A 19630-nucleotide genomic window follows, 5' to 3' on the forward strand; every position below is an offset into this window, starting at 1 on the left:
TGCGTACAGGTATCTGATCCAGGTATCACATATTGAAAACAGACGAAATATCTGCTCTGTGTAAAGGAAAGGAAATTTCAGCATCAAATCGTTTGAAAGACCTTTGTCCGTATGTTGACAATAATGATCAGCTCTGCGCCAAAGGTCGGTTGTCCAAGGCAATGGTTTTAGAGACTGCCCGACACCCATTCATTCTGGATGGTCTAATCCCAATTGTGAAGCTGCTCATCAAGAATTTTCACATTACTAACACTCACTCAGGAGTTGAACAAACACGCTGCCTCCTTATGCAATACTATTGGATTTTGAAATGCCGAGCTGTCGTTAGGCAGACAGTCCGCCAATGCATTCCTTGTCGGCGAATGATACAGGAAATCCAGCAACTTCAAATGTCTGATCTACCATGCCAGCGGTTACAAGTGAGCACCACTTTGTCTTTGCAACGACAGGACTCGACTTCATAGGTCCTTTCACCGTATCTCAATGCGGCAGACACGCTACACGCTGCGTACTTCTGTTCACCTGCTTGGTGGTAAGAGCATTTTACTTGGAGATAGCAGAAAACCTGTCTACAGACTCAACAATGAATTGCATACGCATATTCTTTAGTCGCCGCGGAAAGCCAAAAAAATTTCTTTCCGACAACGGGAAATCTCTTGTCAGCTCTTGTTTGGAACTAAAGAAAGGTATCGAAGCACTCAGAGCAACAAAGGAATTTGCCTCAAAACTCTATATTCTTAATATTGAAATTGAATGGGAGTTTAATCCTCCTCTTGCACCACATTTTGGCCGCAGTTGGGAAAGGTCAATTCAAGTGTTCAAATTGTTTTTGTACAAGGTCATTGGATCAAGAACACTAACACATGAAACGTTGTCTACCTCTACTTGCGAAATTGAATTTAACATGAACTCTCGTCCCCTCGCATACACTTCGAGTGACATTAATGATCCACTTCCCCTAACACCAAACCATTTTCTTTTGGGCAGACCCACTGTTAATCTTCCACCTGGTGTTTTTTCCGAGAGAAAGATTACAATCTCAAAGTCTTGGAGAACTTCATAACACTTCGCCGAACACTTCTGGAACAGATTTCTTAGAGAATATATCCCAAACCAGCAGAAACTTTCGAAAAGTAGACGATCTTGTTTGGGTTTTAGAGGATTTCACGCCTCGAGGTCTTTGGCCGCTGGCCAAAGTCATTGAAGTACATCCTGGTTCGGACCAAATTGTCAGATCCGTTAAAGTAAAAATCGCATTTGGGGAAAAAGTTCGCACTGTTATTAAATTAAGCAAAGTTCTAGCTGACTAATTTTTATCATTGATTCCAACACTAATTTACAAAGTTCGCCTCTTTGTAAGTTCTGGTATGAGGAAAAGAACAATTTTTCCCTGAAAATTTGTACTCAACTTCTGCTTTTTCTGCGCGGGTAGAAAAATTGCTACACCGTAGCAACTTGTTACTCCTCTCAAAGCGTTCAGACATCTATATTTTGACCTCCTCATTAAATTTTCTGCGGACTTGCAGTTTTGCGAAATGCTTACCTTTTTTTTGTTTCATTTATCGGTTTGTTACGCTTTTTAACCGCTTATTCTCACACATTTCGTTTATCTTCTCAAAAACGTTCATTGAAATCCGTAAATTTGTCTAAGTTGGTTTTCTTGCGTAACGTCAGTTTTTCGTTTATCTCGAAAGTTGTTTCTTTGTTAATGGTTTACCAAGTTTGTATTTTCAACCAGGAATTGTCTTTAATTTTATGGACTTACTTTACTATTCTTTGCAATCCTGCAAATGGGGCCGGCTATGTCATCAATACATCATTGATGCCCAATTCATTAGAGAAAATCTATGCACTATTATGGATCTTTGCCCGAAACAGACCTTCAATGGTTAAGAGAAAAAGTGACAAAACAAAAGGAACCAGAGAAAAGCAGTCGAAATTGAACACACAAAAACTAGAAAAACTGAGAACTGATTTTTCTATTTTAAACGCTTGTATCATCCATTATTAATTCAAATAAGCAAAATGATTTTCTGAGTATACTGAAGGCGGTCAATGTGACATTTGTCATTGATTTTAGATTGCAGGGATTTAGATTCGTTCATCTTATCTGAGGATTCTATTCTTGTAGTTATCTAATCGGATGGACTGTCGGACGATCTTTGCATTTAATGGAATGTCTTCTGTCCCTTCGTCCGTGCGAAAACTAAACCATGTCCTTGAAGAAAAGATTTTTTGCTATCACAGAGGTAAAAACACAAATTTTATTTTTTGTCTGAAATAATGACCGTATGTTGACGTGTGGGTATTCGCACACGTAGTAGAACAGAGCTCTATATTTTTCAATTTCATCAAAAGTTTTCACAGCAGCAGATGCCAACTCGATGCCACTTTGAAGCCCAATCAAGTAATACTCACGTGACCTCAACTCAGGAACTGCCAAGAATGAAGCAAGCACATATAGACTCAGAAAGCACACCGCACAGTTATTTATAATCTGAAAATTTTTTATCAAACTTTAAGAAAGGAGTCTAGTCAACTAGGCAGCTGACTTTGACAATTGTAGCACGAAGTAAAAAATTTTGAATGCAATTGTGCACGAAAATCTCTTTTCATCTCAACTCTTATCGTGAAGAACCAACGAACAGGTCAGAAATTTTCAGCTCTTGATTCCTAAAAAGTAGAGCCCTTGTTCAGGCCTAGTTTTATTAATAGACCCAGTCGAGCTTCTTAGTTTAGGTCCAAAAAAAATCTCTTTTTTGGTCGAGTAAATGCCCAGGTTGAGGTCCTCGCTCAAAATGATCTATGAAAATACCCATCCAGACTATTTTTGCTTATGAAAATACCCAGGCAGACCAAAAGTGCCTATGATCCAGACTTTGCCTCGTTCAAAACTTTGGTGCGTTTATGTGCTCGTTCAAAAACGCTTATGAAAAGACTTGTACAGACAAAAATGCGATATGATACAGACTTTGGCTCGTTCCATTTATGAAAAGACTCAGAAAGACCGAAAAAGTTTATGATCCAGACTTTGGATCGTTCAATTTATGAAAAGACTGGAGCTAAGAAATACCGACAAAAATGGCGTACGAAACGTCTGTATTTGTCGGTTTTTGTCGGTTTCATCGGTTTTGCATGTATGAAGCGTCGGTTTTTTCGCTATTGTAGAAATAATCCGTATTGGTTGTGAGGAGTGTCGGATTAACGGGAATTGCAAGTTTCAAGTCAGGAAGCTTCAGTTTACGTAATAGAGTCATCGTCCTATCACCGTAAAACGTAGTTGAGACAATTTTCCGACAGTACTGCTATAAAAAGATGTTTAAAAAGTGTATGGTGCAGACTTTAGCGCGCCTATGATAAAGTTTCTAGCTCGTCTATGTCGCAGAAGTGGTGCGTCTATGGGACAGTTTTTGGCTCGTCTATGTTGCAGAGTTGGTGCGTCTATGCTGCTGACTTTGGCTCGACAGTAAGTACCTGGTGCGTTAATGATGCTCGACTTAAACTACATGGTGCGTTTATGATGCTCGACTTAAGTTACCTGGTGCGTTTATGATGATCGACCTTAAGTGCGTGCTCGTTTATGCTGCTCGTCAAACAATAATCCTCGACCGTGTATTTTTTGAACGCACCGTACCCCCTGTGTGCGTTCAAAAATGGTCTGCATCATGAACGAGGACAAACGAATACCTCGTCCTGGGTGTCTTTCCATAAAAATTGATGGTTGAGCAGGGTGTTTTAATGCTCTTTTTGGGTCGAGTAAAAATCTTTCCATACGTCATAATTTTTTTCAACAAATTTGGAAACAAAATGGTTTGCTGATGCAAATACTGAAGCAGCAACGGGACAGGAGCAAGACTAAACACCATTCTACCACTACAATGTAACTTAAAACTAAGTAGGAAAACTGCCAAAGGTCTTAAGAAAGATTTGAAATTGTTAAGAAAAAGCTATTACCGCAGCTTGACCATATCGCCACATTCGATTGAAAAAAACTAGGTTGTTTAGTTGTTTTAACTTTCTTCCATGAGTCATGATGAGAATGTGACATTAATTAGTTGTTTTACCTTCCAAAAGGATGAATTATTTTTCCTTGAAAGGTGCAGATTTTTTGAAATATAAAAGGTTCTCCAGAACTGCAAAAAATGGAGTAGGACACATGCTGACGGCCTCATAAGCAAAAATGAGCGATAAAAGTGCACACATAGATCTAACTTGGTCAAAAAAAGGCTCAATGAAAAACATTTTCTTGAGTTGTGATTTGGCTTTTGATGACGCATTCTTTACTCCGCAATCATTTTGGTCTAGTAAAAAACTTGTTGATGAAAGCTCCAGCGTAAATTTTTGAGTCGGCTAAAAATTCAGGTGATTCGTAAAGTTTAGAAAAAATCTTTTCATTAGTTTTTGCTTCAAAATTGAGTCAGATAGGTGTGATACTTCTGACTGTGGATGTATGTATATGAGCCACGAATATGCTTTAAATTATTTGAATTGGATTCGAGGCGCGAATCCAATGTATTACTAAATTGTTGGATTACCACTTTTAGTTTTGCTTAGCAATAGAGCTACGAATGTAGACCTAATCTGACGGTGTGGAAATCCTCCTCAAATCCAGAAAGGATTCTTCTGACTGCAAAACTATGAAGATTGAGAACAACTGAATTGAATGAGTTTTGTTAAGAGAATGAAATATTAACAATAGTGGCAATTAACAGAAAATTTTGCGCAATAGTGGCACAAATCCAAATCTAAATTAAATAATGGACAATTGAATGAACAATTTAAAATAAAGTTTAATGAATGCAAGGAATTATTCGGTTTTTAATCACAGTTTTATGCTGTTTTAAATCTGATTCCCGGCGTCAAAGACGCTCATGCCAATTTCCCTTGCACAACCTTCATATTCATAGTCTTCCGGGGACCATGCACCAACTGGTGGAGGTGCGGGAGGACTGACGATAGGTAGTAGCTCGAAAGACGTTTCAGGAGCAGATGATTGAAGCGCCTCTTCTTGGATAACCGTCTCGATGACGGGGTTGGTAGCTTTATGTCCTTTCAGCAGAGTATTCGCTAACCGAACATACTGAACTTTCAAAACCAAAGTAGTCCGGAGCTTTTCGGTTTTTCTTGGAATTTGATGTGGAAGGCGATGCTGTTGACGAGGTGACCGATGGCGCAGCAACTGAGGAGGCATTGGACGTATTCAACGTGGGCGAGGATTGCCGCGATCGATTTCTTCCCGTTTGGGGCTTTTTGGTTTTACGAGACGACATGGCCTTAGAAATGTTGCTGTTAGCAGACAAGACTCCTGAAGCAGCATCGGACTGGGTGGCTCAGTGTCGAATTTTGATTTCCCCCAATAGTTTTTCTTGAGGTCTTTAGTTTGTTGCGCTATCTTCTCTTCTGCTGTCTTTTCATACGGGAGGGGACGTCGCTGGGCGTACTGCCAAAGGTCAGCTTTGCGTTCGGCACGGGTTCCGAATTTGGCTGTGTCATTATTTCTCACCCCGACTTTAGGGACTCCGGGTTCCTTAATGACAGTCGTCGTGGGTGAGGTTTTCACGACCGTACTACCCGGGGCCAACGTTTCCCAGAGTCCTCGGAGATCCCTCTTTGATCGTTTGGACACTTTGCGAGCTAGCTTGGTGTCTATCGATTTTTCCGACCGCGGTATTGGTTGTTCAGTTTGGGATACCGATTAATTTCTGTCCTCCTTATACCTGCGTCCTGCATCCACCTGGGCCTTTTGCATCGCCCCTCCTATCAAGATATTACTGCGATCACGGGTCACCCATCCGTTATTGTCGAGGTAGTCCTCCACGGGAACAGTGCCTGCGTCTATATAGTGTTGGAGAATGTTTTCATATGATAAGTTTGATGACTTTGGTATTGTACTATTATTACTTAGTAATGTGTTTGGCTTTCTTCCAAAATAAGCTTGGAAAGGTGTTAAATTTGTTGTCTTTTGTTTGCATATACGTAATTGATATACTATTGACTTTATTGCTTCTTTAATTGTGAATGTGTTATTTCTATTATCTAATTTCATGCAGCCTAAACGTCTTTTAATTGTTTGTATCAAACGCTCTACTAATCCAATAGCTCTAAGGTCATTAGCAGGGGCAGTGATTATGTTAATACTATTTTGTTTACAGAATTTCTTGACGTTATATCCAATTAAACAACGTGCTTGATCTAACCTAATGTTTCGGGGAACACAGTGTATTTGAATATATTCATCTAAAAATTTAATTACATTAGGTCCATTAGCTTTATCAAAGACTTCTACAGTAGGGTATTTGGAAAAACGGTCAATACATGCGAGAAAATGTATATCTTGGTCGTTTTCATTCGTAATAGGGCCGCCGAAATCAATTTGTGTTTCTTCATTAGGCTCTGAACAATTTAATAAAGACTTCCATTTCGACGCCGGAACGACTGGTTTGAGGTTTTTACCAATATCAGTACAAGGCTTCCACTGGGCAGCCTTGGTAAGGATCTCGCGGTGCATGTACGGCCAGAACGCATACTGTCCAAGGGTAAAAATACCCCAGCTGCCGGGATCAGTGAGTTGAAGACTCTCTAGCACAGCGTCCTGGATTCAGTGTGATAATGCCACACGTTCGTCTACGCAGACGCAGCCGGACCGAACATGTAGGTCTCTCCAATTAGAGAAGAGGTAGGGGTTCACCTCCTTGCATCGTTGAGCGTCATTTTCGAGGATACAGTCTTGCACCTCTTTGAGTATTGCATCCTTGCTTGTGAGGACAGCCAGAAACCCTTCGGTGAATAACTGTGTCACGTTATTCCCGAACACCTCTTCTTTGGATAGTTCAAGATTGGGCAAATTCTGGCCTTCATTGGAGGAGTGAGTGGAATTCACTGCGGAATTTGGTGTAGATTGAAAAATGACCCTGCTGTAGGTAGATGGAGTTTGGGGAATTGACCTCGGGTTAGTCATATTTTCTTGAGAAATTGAGTGTATTTATGATATGTTTGTTTTATTAGAATTATGTTGCATTTGAGTTGAGTTATTGTGTATGTTAGAATTTAAGTGGAATTGAGCTGCCTTTGCAGAATTATCAAGAAGCAACTGAGTTGTGTTACGATTTATGGCAGAAAGCAAATTGGAATAGTTTGTTGAGTGGGGGTGTGAGGTACGTGTGGAATGTGTGTGATTGACGCTGCTAAAGTGCTGTGATTGGCAGTTTTGCTGTGTGGTATTTACATAAATTGCTGCAATAGCGTCACAAATGCGGGTAATTGCTGCCACCGCAAATTCCTCATCATATTTGTTTGTAACTTTTGCTTCTTGATTTGGTTGGCGGGAAATGTAATCTACCAGCTCCATTTTTGCGCCTGGTATATGTCCAATATTAAAATTAAAGGTTAACAGACGATCTACCCAACGGGTTAAACGACTATTACATGATTTGTTAGATCGGTGTTCTTTCATAATAGAAAGTAGTGCTCGATGATCCGTAATGATTGTGAATGATTTGCCAAATAAAAAACGTTTAAATTATTCTACGGACCACAAAACCCTAAAAATTCTAATTCATTAATGCTGTAACGTTCCTCATTTGAATTCAGGAAACCAGACGCAAATGCAACCGTATGCCAACTCGTGGTGAACGTTGTTCTAAGGCTGCTTCTAATCCTGCTCTGGATGCATCGCATTTGATCCGTGTTTCCAAGTGTGGATTATAATGTGTGTTTTCTGTTGCCTTTGCAACTTTATTTTTAATTGATTGGAAGTGAGTTTCAAGTTCATCATTCCAGAAAGAATTTTGTATTCTTTGTAAGCAATGGACGAAGTGGATGACATAATTGAGATAAGTTAAGGATGAATTCGCCTGGGTGATGAACTGAACCTAGAAATGAGCGTAAATGCTTTAGATTTTTAGGTGCTGATAAATTTAAAATTGCTGCTGTTTTAGATTCAAGTGGTGCGATTAATGACCTAATGACGTAAAATTTTGACCTAACCATTCTATTTTGGTTCTAGTGAAATGACATTTAAGTAAATTTATTCTCAGATTATCGTCGTCCAATTTTTTTAAACATTTGTAGACTAACTTTAATTGATCTCCTTTAGAGCCTCTACTGACTATAATAATATCATCTAAGAAACAGTGAGTGTTACTTAGTCCAACTATTGTGTAGTCCATCACTTTTTGTAAAGCTGCTGGCATGTCAGTTAATCCATAGAATCCCGTAATGAAGCGATTTGTACCAGTGCCTTCGACGCTAATAATATTGAAGTTGCAATATCTAGCCGTTTCCGGGTCTAATATAATTTGGCTGTATGAGTACTTCAAATCCAGTGTTGAAAAATATGCTGTATCCTGTGACGCATTTGTTTTTAAATTTTGTTGAATTGTGTCAATTAAGTTGTCTATATTCGGCATTTGATGATTATTTTTATGGATAGATTTATATAAGATTTTTGAATCTAAGGCTAGTTTAACTGTTTTGTCTCTTTTAACCATGATAACTCTAGGTGAGATGAAATTTTAATCTGAACAACTATATAATTTAATGATGTGTTTTTCTGCAAGTAATTTTTTAAGTTCGTCATCAACCAAAGGTTGTAATTTAACTGGAACTCTGCGTCCGTTTTGGTGTTTAGGTGTAAAGTTTTTATGAAACGTAGATTTAACTGAGTGTTTTAATTATTTACCGATTCTTGAGATAAGGCCTGGAAAATCAAACGCTATCTGTTTCTTGATTAAGAATTGGTTTTGATTGACATTTGCAACTTGTTTTATCTGGGTGAGTGAAAAGCCAAGTTTTGGGAAGAGATCTCGCCAAATTATGGGTCTGTTGCCATCTTCCACTACTGTCACATTAACACCCTTAGCTACCCAATAGTTACAATTGATTGATGTTTTGATCACTCAAATTGTTTTGATTAGATATCACTAAAACTTTTGTCTTGGTACTCCCGATGCAAATGTCTAAATTCATTGGCTCCAATTCTCTATTGTCATTATTAATGGAAATTGTAGTGACACAGTTGTCATCATAGTCATCATAGTCCGAATCGTAATTAGCATCATAGATGCTATTTTTTTGGAGCAATCTATTCAATATGGTTAACTTGCTCTCCAACTGTTGCTGAAGTACGCACCGTGGCTGCCTCGGAAACAGATTTATCGACATTGTTTACTCTGGGTTTCGGCTTATATGGGTGTTTCGGTTTTCTGCAGACTTTTGCGAAATGGTTAGCAATACCGCAGTTTTGCAATTTTTTCCACGGGCAGGACAGTTTTGTCGATGAGCAGCGGACCACCCATAGCCACAGTTTGGACAAATTGTAGGTTTCACGAATTGGTTTGTTGGAGGTCGCGATCTATTCCAAGATCCTTGTATGTTATTTACAGATGTAGTTGTGATCTCAATGGTTGTCGAATGAATGGTGATTCCAGATATCCTTAACTGGTTCTGTATGCCCGTCTCAATATTCATGGCAACTTCTAATGCCCTTTTAGCCGTTCTTGTCTCCTTCAGCAGGTCCCTCTGGATTTCGCCGTCATGCATATTGTCTATGAAAACGTCACGAATGATTGGTTCTTCATGACTTCCTAAGTCGCAGTTAGAAGACAATTCCCGGAGACAACCGTAGAACTTTTCATCAGGTTCTCCTTTCAATTGTATCCTGGTTAGAAAGGTATATCGACCGAAAGTGATATTTCTTTGTTTAGTAAATACCTGTAAATCCCACAGATCCTTTGTTGTAACACGATCAATCTGGATATTTGGGTCTGAGGAACCAAATATTCGTCGTCCTTCCATCCCCAGGCTGAGATTAGTCAAAGAGACAGCTTTGTTGTCGCAAAGCTTCCAATGTTTATCGCAGCTTAATATACCTGCAAGTTTTATTTTCTGACAACGATTCAACCACGCATTTTTGAGTTACTCGTTCCTAGTTTTTCGATCTCTTTCGCCCTGAGACGTACTGTTCTTGACATTATCCTTGTATATAGGCTCGGAAGGGAAGGTGACTTTGTCTGGGGGTATCTTCTCCTAGGGTGTCGATCGATATACTTTCTTTTGCCGAGATAGCCAATTTCAGCAATATCTGCCAGTGATCCCATCTTAAGGGTGGTTCTAGAGTTGGTTTCTCCCAAAAGGTTTCGATTCCAAGGAGTGAACGTTCTTTGACTACTGACTGCGCCATGTGATACCTCTGACTGTGGTAATATGTATATGAGCCACGAATATGCTTTAAATTATTTGAATTGGATTCGAGGCGCGAATCCAATGTAATACTAAAGTGTTGAATTACCAATTTTAGTTTGGCTTAGCAATAGAGCTACGAATGTAGACCTAATCTGACGGCGTTAAAATCCTCCTCAAATCAAGAAAGAATTCTTCTGACCGCAAAACTAAGAACGATTGAGAACAAATGAATTGAATGAGTTTTGTTAAGAGATTGAAATATTAACAAAAGTGGGACATATGAACAAACTGAAAAGTTGACTTCTTAGTCGGCGGTAAACTTAATTTAAGTGAAATATGACTTTTAATAAGACAAGGGCAAGCTTAATATAATTTAGTACAAATCAACAGAATATGAATTAGAATATGGTACAACCGTACCACAATAGGTAAAAGAACTATTGAAAATCAGTTCATAAAATCAAGCGCACGGAGCTTTGTGTTGCAATCATTGAATAGAAAATGTCGGATTTTTGGTGTATAACTACTCGCTTTTCTTACTCCTTTTCTCATCACCATCTTTTAGGATAATGGATAAAAAGGATGTGAAATTTAGTGACAGTAAGCAAAATTAGTACTAGGTTTGCTTCAAAATTGGATATATCCCTTGTAATTTTGAACGGTGCTTATTTTCGATGGCGCGAGCAGTGAAATTCCGTTAATCCATTTTGCGCCGCAACAAATTACTAATTTCCACATGTCTTAGTAGTATAAGTAAATGACTAGTAGTAACACTTGGGGGGGGGGGGGGTCACGCACTGTAAAAAAACGACCCCCTCTAAATCGTTACATTTGGCCACTAAAATTCTTTAGAAAAGCCCTTGGGCGCGATGGGACAAAATATGAAGACAAAATCAGAACATGAGTTTGGAGAAATTGTCAAGCAAGATCATTTTTTCAAATTACAGTTCCAGTAAACAGACGTTAGGTAAAAATCGATAAAACTGATTCAATGAGTACCCAAGTTACGAGAGACGAAATTGATGGGGGTATTACAAACTTGGTTTTTGATGATGGAAACCGAGAGAGACCTCCATGGCGTTGCTGTTCCAATACCGTAGTCCCTCGATCAGAGATTATATTTTTCGTTCAAGTGAGTATTATAATGCTCATGATTAGTCTCTGTTTTGCCATGCTATTCTTGATATCGGAGAGTTGCGAAGAGAAATCAATTTGGATTGCATTGCTTTCGTGTCTGGTTGGTTAAATTTTACCAAATCCTAAATTATGAATAAAGTCATTCTCACAAACGATAGGATCTTCATGGCGGTTGTAGGCCCAAGTGGTTCTGGGAAAACTGACCTCATATTCAACATGTTGCAAAGTAGGTCCTTCTACCCAACATTTCTCAAAATTTATTACTTTTTCAAAGAGTTCCAGGACACATTTACAGCTATACAACAAAAAATACCGCACATTGAGTTCATCAAGTATTCCAAATTGGATATAACGAAAAGCTTTCGGACTGTCTGCTCGTTTATGATGACTCATGCGAGGAAATTTTTAACGACAAAAAGTTTGTGAAAATAGCAACGTCAGGAAGACACAGAAAACTTCATGTGATCTACATCAAACACAACTTATTCCAACAGAGTAAATGGTCGCGGACATTTGATCTAAACACAACTCATATAGTTTTTTTCAAATCATTGCGTGACATTCAGCAAATAGAATACCTCGGAAAACAGTTGAACTGTCTCCAATTACTCAAGGACGCATACAAATTAGCAACAGCTCAACCCTATGGACATTTAATCATTGACCTGGATCCTAAAACAAGTCAAGGCTTACGATTTTTTTCACAACTCATTGGTCCCGAACCATCAGTATTCTATATTCCTTCGGAGGAAGCTGTTATTACACCAATTACGAATGAAAAAGAGACATTTGCTTATGCTGAAGCGCTGGTGCGTTAACAGCAACCCCAAATCGAAAAGCAAGAGAATTTTTCTAGCCCAAGATATTGAATTCATTCGGTTCCTAAGCGATTGTGTAATGAACGTGCTCTCTGTTGTTGTCCCAATCAACAAGAAAGAACTACAACAATTCGAACCTCAACTACGACAACTTTCTGAAAAATATTTCAGTGCGCTGGAAAGAAGTAAATTATTCCAGACAACGAGAGGGCATTCTCTGATTCAACTAATTGCCAGACCTTGTCTAGAGTATCTACAGAAAAATGCCAACTGAGGAATTCGTGCTCATTCCTCGCAACATGTTTATAACTGAACAACCTCAACTGAACAACCCCGCAAATATTAAACAATCCACTAACAAAAAACAAGTCGAAACAACTATCGCTTCTACAGAGAACTTCAAAACCAAAAGCCACTAGAAGCGGCCATACAGCAGAACACAGAGCTACAGACAGATGACGTCATGGTTTCCGATGAAGAAGAAAAGCAACAAAGTATCCCAGACGACACTAAACGAAAAGAGTTTGATGAAATCAGTCAGAGTGTGATCGATGACATAGATTTTCTCGAAAAAAACAAAAGCAAAAATAATTTTGAAGAAACTCAACGGATCACGCAACATTTCACTGGACTTTGAAGGTAAAATCCTGATTAATGGAAGGAACACCGACATTCCAGCATCAACTTTCCTCTACGCATTACAACAAACATCATCAAAACTTTTGCCTGACGATTATCAAGTATTGAATTATTTGAACCTTGCGCCACATCTCACTTGTAATACTTACGCAAAGAAGTTCATAAAAATTCCGAAAGAGCAAAAACTACGTCAGTTTCCAGATGGAGCAGCCAGTGAACAGAAACCTGCTATCGAGAGAGCAGAAAAAACAGAGACTGCCAGCTTTGATGAGGAAGGCTTCGCAGACGCAGAAGAAGAAATTAAAACTCCAACAAGCTGGAAAACTCCATTCAGCGGAAATCAAAAAACTAATTAAAGTTTACACGAAAGGAAAAGCAGCATTTGGAAGTGTTGCTAACATAAAAGAGGAAAGCGGCTTTTCCCACAAAAAAATTGAAAAATTCCTTCAATCGAAGAACTCATACACTAAATATCGTCAATTCCGGAAAAATTTTCCACGATTGAAGGTAGTTGCTTACAGAATAAACGAAATCTGGTCTATGGATGTAGCCTATATGGACAAAATAGCCAAGCACAACAATGGGGTCAAATACCTATTGATTGCAGTTGACGTTTTATCACGCTATTTACGTGTTCAACCTCTCAGAACGATGTATTCGAAGGATTGCGTTGAAGCCCTCAAACAAATGATAAAGACGAAACAACCAGAGAAAGTGTGGACAGACAAAGGCACCGAATTCAAGGGCGAGTTAAAAACATTTTGTGAAAACAAAAAGATTCATTTGTATACAACCGAAAACGAAACCAAATCTGCGTTTGCGGAAAGAAATATTCGATCACTTAAAAACATTATTTACAGATACTTGGAAGAAAAATGGACTTGGAACTATATAAAGGAGCTTCCCAATTTCGTAAATATCATTAACAGTCGTGTTAACCGCGTTACAAAGTTAGCCCCAAATAAAGTATTCAAAAAACATGAACCATTTTTAATTTCGATTGTTTTGGACAACAATAAATATAAACCACGATTTGAAGAGAGGGACCTGGTACGAATAGCGAAACCAGACGACACCTTCAGAAAAGATTATACTCAGAATTATACAGACGAAGTTTTCACAGTACTAAGATTGGCTACAACAAGTCCACCTACCTACAATCTGATTGACATAAACAACGTTAAAATCCTTGGGATGTTTTACGAACCGGAATTAGTACAAGTTGATGCGTTAAACACTGGAGAGGAGCATTGATTTCTAACAGCAATGAGTTTACAATTGACTTGTTATCAAATGCATCAATGGACGTTTTTAATGGAAACACTAGGGCATCATTTCGGAACCAATTATCACAACCGATACACTTACAGGGAGAATGGCAAGTAGCATTGACATCTCTATCTTTTCCATCAAACATCAACAACTTAAACTCTGGAGAAATAGTTGTTTAAAAGAACTCAATGACCAATCCAAATGAGTCAAGTAATCGATCCGGACAACTCAGAAAAATTCGGACTGGTATTTACAACAGATGGGAAGATCTAGTCTCGGAGATTGTTCGCATTGCAAAACGAAAACAGTTCGATCGAAAGTTTGACATGATAACGCAAAAGCTTGTGTTAACATTTGGGGAAATGAAGGATTGTGGTTTCAAGACGATGAAATTTCCAGCATTCTTGGTTTCAAGGGGACCCCGGACCCCGCACACAATGGTTTTGTTCACATTGGTTATAAGACAAACTTCGAAAATGGGACCCCGAACGCTCCTAACATGTGGGTGACTCACGTGCACCCATTCTCAAAATCATTGAATCGGAGAGACGTCTGAGAAACGGTAGCCTCAACACAGTAGCACCTATTGACCATAAAACTTATACAAACTTGGACTACAAGCGTTTACTTTCAAACAATACCCAGAGCATCAAAGTTGAGTTGAGAAGTGAAACTGGGAAACTGATCCCTTTTACTGGAATTGGTAAAGTTGTTATAAGTCTCAAATTCCAGAGAACAAGCTAACTGATGGAAGCCTATTATAATAATCAAGCATCCAATTCAATGCCCCATTTCTCAGGACATTATAGACAAAGAGGAAGTGGATTCGGCGCATTAGCTGCTGGCATTGGTCGTGTTGCATTACCCCTAGCCCGACGACTTATTTGGCCAGCAGCAAAAACAATTGGAAGAGAATTGCTAGTGCAAGGTGCACCAGAGTTATTAGAATTTGCAACAAAAGAGAAATCAGCGAAGCAAGCTCTGAAAAGTACAGTTGCAAAAACAGCTAGAAAACAAATCGCACGAGTACTTCAACGAGGACGAAAAGAAATCTATCGAAGGAGGTCGAAGAAGAAAGCATACAAAAAGCAGTCTCCACCAAAGAAAAAGATCATTTCGCGAAAAACGAAGCCACAAAGAAGTCGATCAGATTTCTTCTCAAAAGTAAAAAATGCGTACTAACATTGTTATTCCCACAGAGGCAACACATAGCTCATTATACTTGTTCGAGAAACCTCCCCTTCTTGTAACATTTGATCAATCGTTCGAGAAAAAAACAGGACCTTTGTACTCGCCCACTGGAGTTTGAAATAGTCGGTGACAGAAAAAACTTCATCGAGCTTCAGAAAATTTATCTGGAAATCAAATTTCGAGTTGTTCGAAATAATGGAAATGATTTACGCTTCACCACGGGAGATGCCAACAACAGTGACACGCCACATCTAGCCAATAATTTCTTACTTTCCCTTTTCGCCGATTGCATATTGTCAGCAAACGGCATCAAAATTTCTTTCGCCAATGGGCACTACGCACACAAAAGTTTCAAAGAAACAGAATTTTCTCATGGATCGGATGAAAAAAAACCTGGCTGAAATGTCAAGGATATGATTATGAAGCAGACCCAACAGGCGTCCGAGCCGCTACAATCACAGCTCGACAAGAAACTGTGAGAAGATCTGCTCAACTCACAATGTATGGAAAAATAGCTACCGATTTCTTTTCTTGCGAGAAGCATCTAACGAGTGGAGTAACGCTGCGAATTTCTTTCCGACGATCACAGGATGACTTTGCGATTGTGAGTGAAGACGGGGCTAAACACTATAAAATCAAAATCGATGAAGCAAATTTGTTCGTGCGAAAAATGACAGTCTCCGATATTGTGCTTGGTGCAATCGAGAAAACACTTCTCAAGACACCTGCAATGTACCGCTATAATGAAGTTATTTCGAAAGCTTTTCTAGCAACAGCTGGGCAACAGAGCTGGAAGCAGGAGGATATTTTCACAAAAGAACCTACTCGTAGACTAATAGTTGCCATGTGCCGCAGCGATGCGTTCATCGGTACTAATACGCTCAATCCATTTTCATACCAGAAGTTTGATTTTAATGAGATAATAAGTTACTGTAATGGGTTCGCCACAGCTGGCACACCAATGTCAACAACTGATAATAAACGACTATACTACAACTCAATGGCTGCACTAGCTTATGTAGAAAATGGTCACGGGATATCTCTATCTGATTTTCCTAACCATTACATTATGGTGTTTGATCTCACCAGCACTCAAGAAGCCACACATGATTTAATTCATCCCGAGCTAACAAACTCTTCATTATCTGTGGAACTCAAGTTCGGTGCAGCGTTGCCCCGCAACATTGAAATTTTATTTCTCGGGGAGAAATGTTCAATAGTTTATATCGATTCTTCGAGAAACGTTTCCAAAAGCGCTCTTCCTATAATCTAATGGATGAAGATAAAATATTCAAATTGATTCTGCAATCCGGTCATTTGATGTTTAAATTCAACGGGTTTATGCAGCTGACAATTTCCCCTTGCACACGCCAACCAACTCATTTGCTATCGTTAACGCTTCACCAGCATCTTCACCTGGATCTCATTGGATTGTGCTTGCAAAGAGATATGCCTACCCAATAACATACTTTGCCGACCCGCTGGCATTACCCATTTATTCATATAAACACATATCAGACCGATTTCAACAAAGCATTAACGATAGCATTATAGTGGACCTCATGGAAGACAGACGTGACACAAATAAACCCCTACAAATTGCAGACTCTCAAATGTGTGGACTTTATTGCATTTATATAGCTCATTGTGTTCTCAATGATAATTTTCCATTCATTCCCGATATCAATGAAATTCAACTGTTGTCGTTTATAAAACATATGAAGTAAACAATTATACACGCTTTCTTTTTAGTTAGGTCGATGACTCACCAACCAAAAATTCACCTTTATAAAGAACCAAATTCCCCCTCCCCTGGAAAAACAAACTAATTCGTTCAACTATGACAAAAACGTTTATGGTTTGTAAACAGATTCAAGTTCTTCAGACTTGTGTTGATGGCTTGTAAACAAATTTTTGTCTGCACCCGAGTGCGCTATGTAAACAAAAAGTAACGCTACCAGGCTGAATTGCGTCACTGTAACGCGATGGCCCTCGACAAAAACAAATAAGAGACAGCTTGCTTGCATCCGATTGGCCAATCAATTTGTCGAAATCGGGGTCCCCCGGACTTAAAAATTACTCATTGCTTTTTGCCTTACCCTTTGCGTTCAGTTGATTCAAACTTGATACATTTTTGTCACTTCTAAACTTTTTAATTAATCGTTCCTTTCACCGTTACTCTCTTACAGCAACAATCAATTTTGTGGGATGGGGCAAGCCAAGTGCGGAATTTGTCATAAACTACTGGCAAATAGAAGAAGCGTTCGTTGACATCGGAAAGAAGTGCATAAGATCTATCCTCAAGCGAACTCATTCGAGTGCACTGAATGTGGTTTCACCACGAGAAGCCTGTATGAGCTAACAGGACACATGACTGTGCAGCATGCGGCGACCAGTCCACGATACTGCATATACTGTCAAAAAAGTTTTCCACGAGACGCTGATTATCTTGAGCACATGAACACTTTCCACGGCCTACCAGCTTGGAGTGTAGACGTAAACAACCTACAAGACTCAGGCATCATACCAAACGAACGCGCTTTCGGCGATACACTGAAAGTCTATGAGATTACCGTCGGGTCAAGAGACGTTGATCTATTACACGTTATGCAGCTATAACGGCGAGAGATTGAAAACATTATCAATATTAGTGTTCAGCAACACTCACAAAAAGTTCAGTTCAACTCAGTTATCGATCTCGTCAAACCCATGAAAACCGATGATGATCTGTCATCAAGCCAGCCCGATAGAATTTCGATTCATGTTGCATCAAAAATGGAACGAGTGGATTTCGGTGGTCTTGCAGATAAAACCCTCCATGCAATGGTAGAACAGATGCTCTTAGCGCTCAACAATTTTGCTTCCCATGGTAGCGGTTGGACTCTCAACCAAATTGTCAACATTGAAATCCGATTAGCAAAAGCTAAACCGATAAGGGCATCGTCATAATTAGCACTTCAGGCAAACTAGCGCGCACATGCTCTCTACTGAATATCAGAAACCGAGAAGACGAGATTTGTTTTCTGTATTGCTATACTGCCGCCTACCATTTGAAGTTTGGCCCTCAATTTCTTCCTCCTGGTGCACCTTCACGCAGAATGACCAGCCCTGTAACATATGGACCAGACAACCCGCTTGCAAAACAAGCAGATGGTGTGTTTGACATGCCTATGGGCTTCCACCAGATGACTCGCTTTGAAGAATTAAACAAGGTCTGCGTCAACGTATTTCGTAACGTATTGCGTCCACGTATAACGTATTCTGCGTCAACGTAAAAATCTTTTTTTTCGAAAAACTTTAAAACTAAAAAGAAGATTATGGCACAAACGCAAATGAGGAAAAAAAGATAAAAAACAAAAAAGTTTGAATATTTTAGCTACGCTGAAAACGGACTGATACCATTCCGAGTTTCCAAAAAACAGTCCTGTGAATTCAACATGGACCTTCTTCTTCTTAGCGACGGTCAAATGCATCACTACGTTTTAATCAGAAACCTGCGATCTCTTATTCATAAAGTCAAGGACCGAGTAGTTAGAACAGATAATCATATTTGTAGAAACTGTTTTCATGTTTGCACCTCAAAAGAACGATATGAAAAACATTTAGAACTTTGCTGGAAGAACAAACCAGCAATCGTGCGTATGCCAAAAAACACAACGTTTGTCTACAAAAAGTTTCAGTCCCGTTGGTTTGCTCCAATTGTTGGCTTTTTTGACTTGGAGTCAATAATTGAACCTGTCTCAGGATGTCAAAACAACCCAACCAAATCAGAAACAAGAACAATAGAAATACATAAACCGTGCAGCTATGCAATGTTGTTTGTTGCTCAGAACCAAACTGAACCGTTTCATTTTGAATGTTTGACAGGACCGAAGGTCATGGAACAATTTGATCAGTCTTTGGAAACCATAGCAAAACGAGGTTACAGTGTTAAACAGCAACACAAATATTTCTCTGGCCAGCCCCTCATCGCGAAAGAAGATGCCGCCAATTGTTGGATATGTGAAGAACCATTGGAACACAGTTTCAATAACCCGACAGTTCTAGATACTTGTCACTTCACTGGAGAATTCCTCGGATGGGCGCATAACACATGTAACATCAACAGGAGGTTTCTCAACTATATTCCGCTATTTGCACACAATCTCTCAAACTACGATCTTCACCATGTAATTCTCGCTCTCCAGGGTAGCAGCATGCGAAATACTGTATCAATTGTTCCAAATACAGATGAGAAATATATAGCTCTTGAAATTGGGGTTCTAGTCTACAACCGTCAGGACAAGAATGAAGTAATGAAACCGGTGTATGAGTATATCAGGCAACTAGACTCATTTCGTTTCATGACCTCGTCATTGGATTCTCTAGCACAAAACTTACCCTCTGATCAA

General features: G+C 39.2%; 2 protein-coding genes across 2 annotated transcripts in view; both read right to left on the reverse strand.

The window, feature by feature from the left end:
* Positions 1-19630, reverse strand: part of LOC142339158 (transitional endoplasmic reticulum ATPase-like) — a 622037-nt gene that overhangs the window by 439204 nt on the left and 163203 nt on the right. The gene's annotated exons all lie outside the window — the stretch shown is intronic.
* Positions 9166-9795, reverse strand: LOC142340280 (uncharacterized). The gene has a single exon (XM_075390854.1). The coding sequence runs from the start codon at positions 9793-9795 to the stop codon at positions 9166-9168; it is 630 nt and encodes a 209-aa protein (XP_075246969.1).

This window comes from Convolutriloba macropyga, chromosome 5, assembly GCF_964194025.1.
Source record: "Convolutriloba macropyga chromosome 5, txConMacr16.3, whole genome shotgun sequence".
Classification (NCBI taxonomy): domain Eukaryota; kingdom Metazoa; phylum Xenacoelomorpha; order Acoela; family Convolutidae; genus Convolutriloba; species Convolutriloba macropyga.

What these genes read in the sequence shown, in the direction of transcription:
- LOC142340280 (XM_075390854.1), bottom strand. Translation starts at nt 9,795, where the DNA reads ATGGAAGGACGACGAATATTTGGTTCCTCAGACCCAAATATCCAGATT.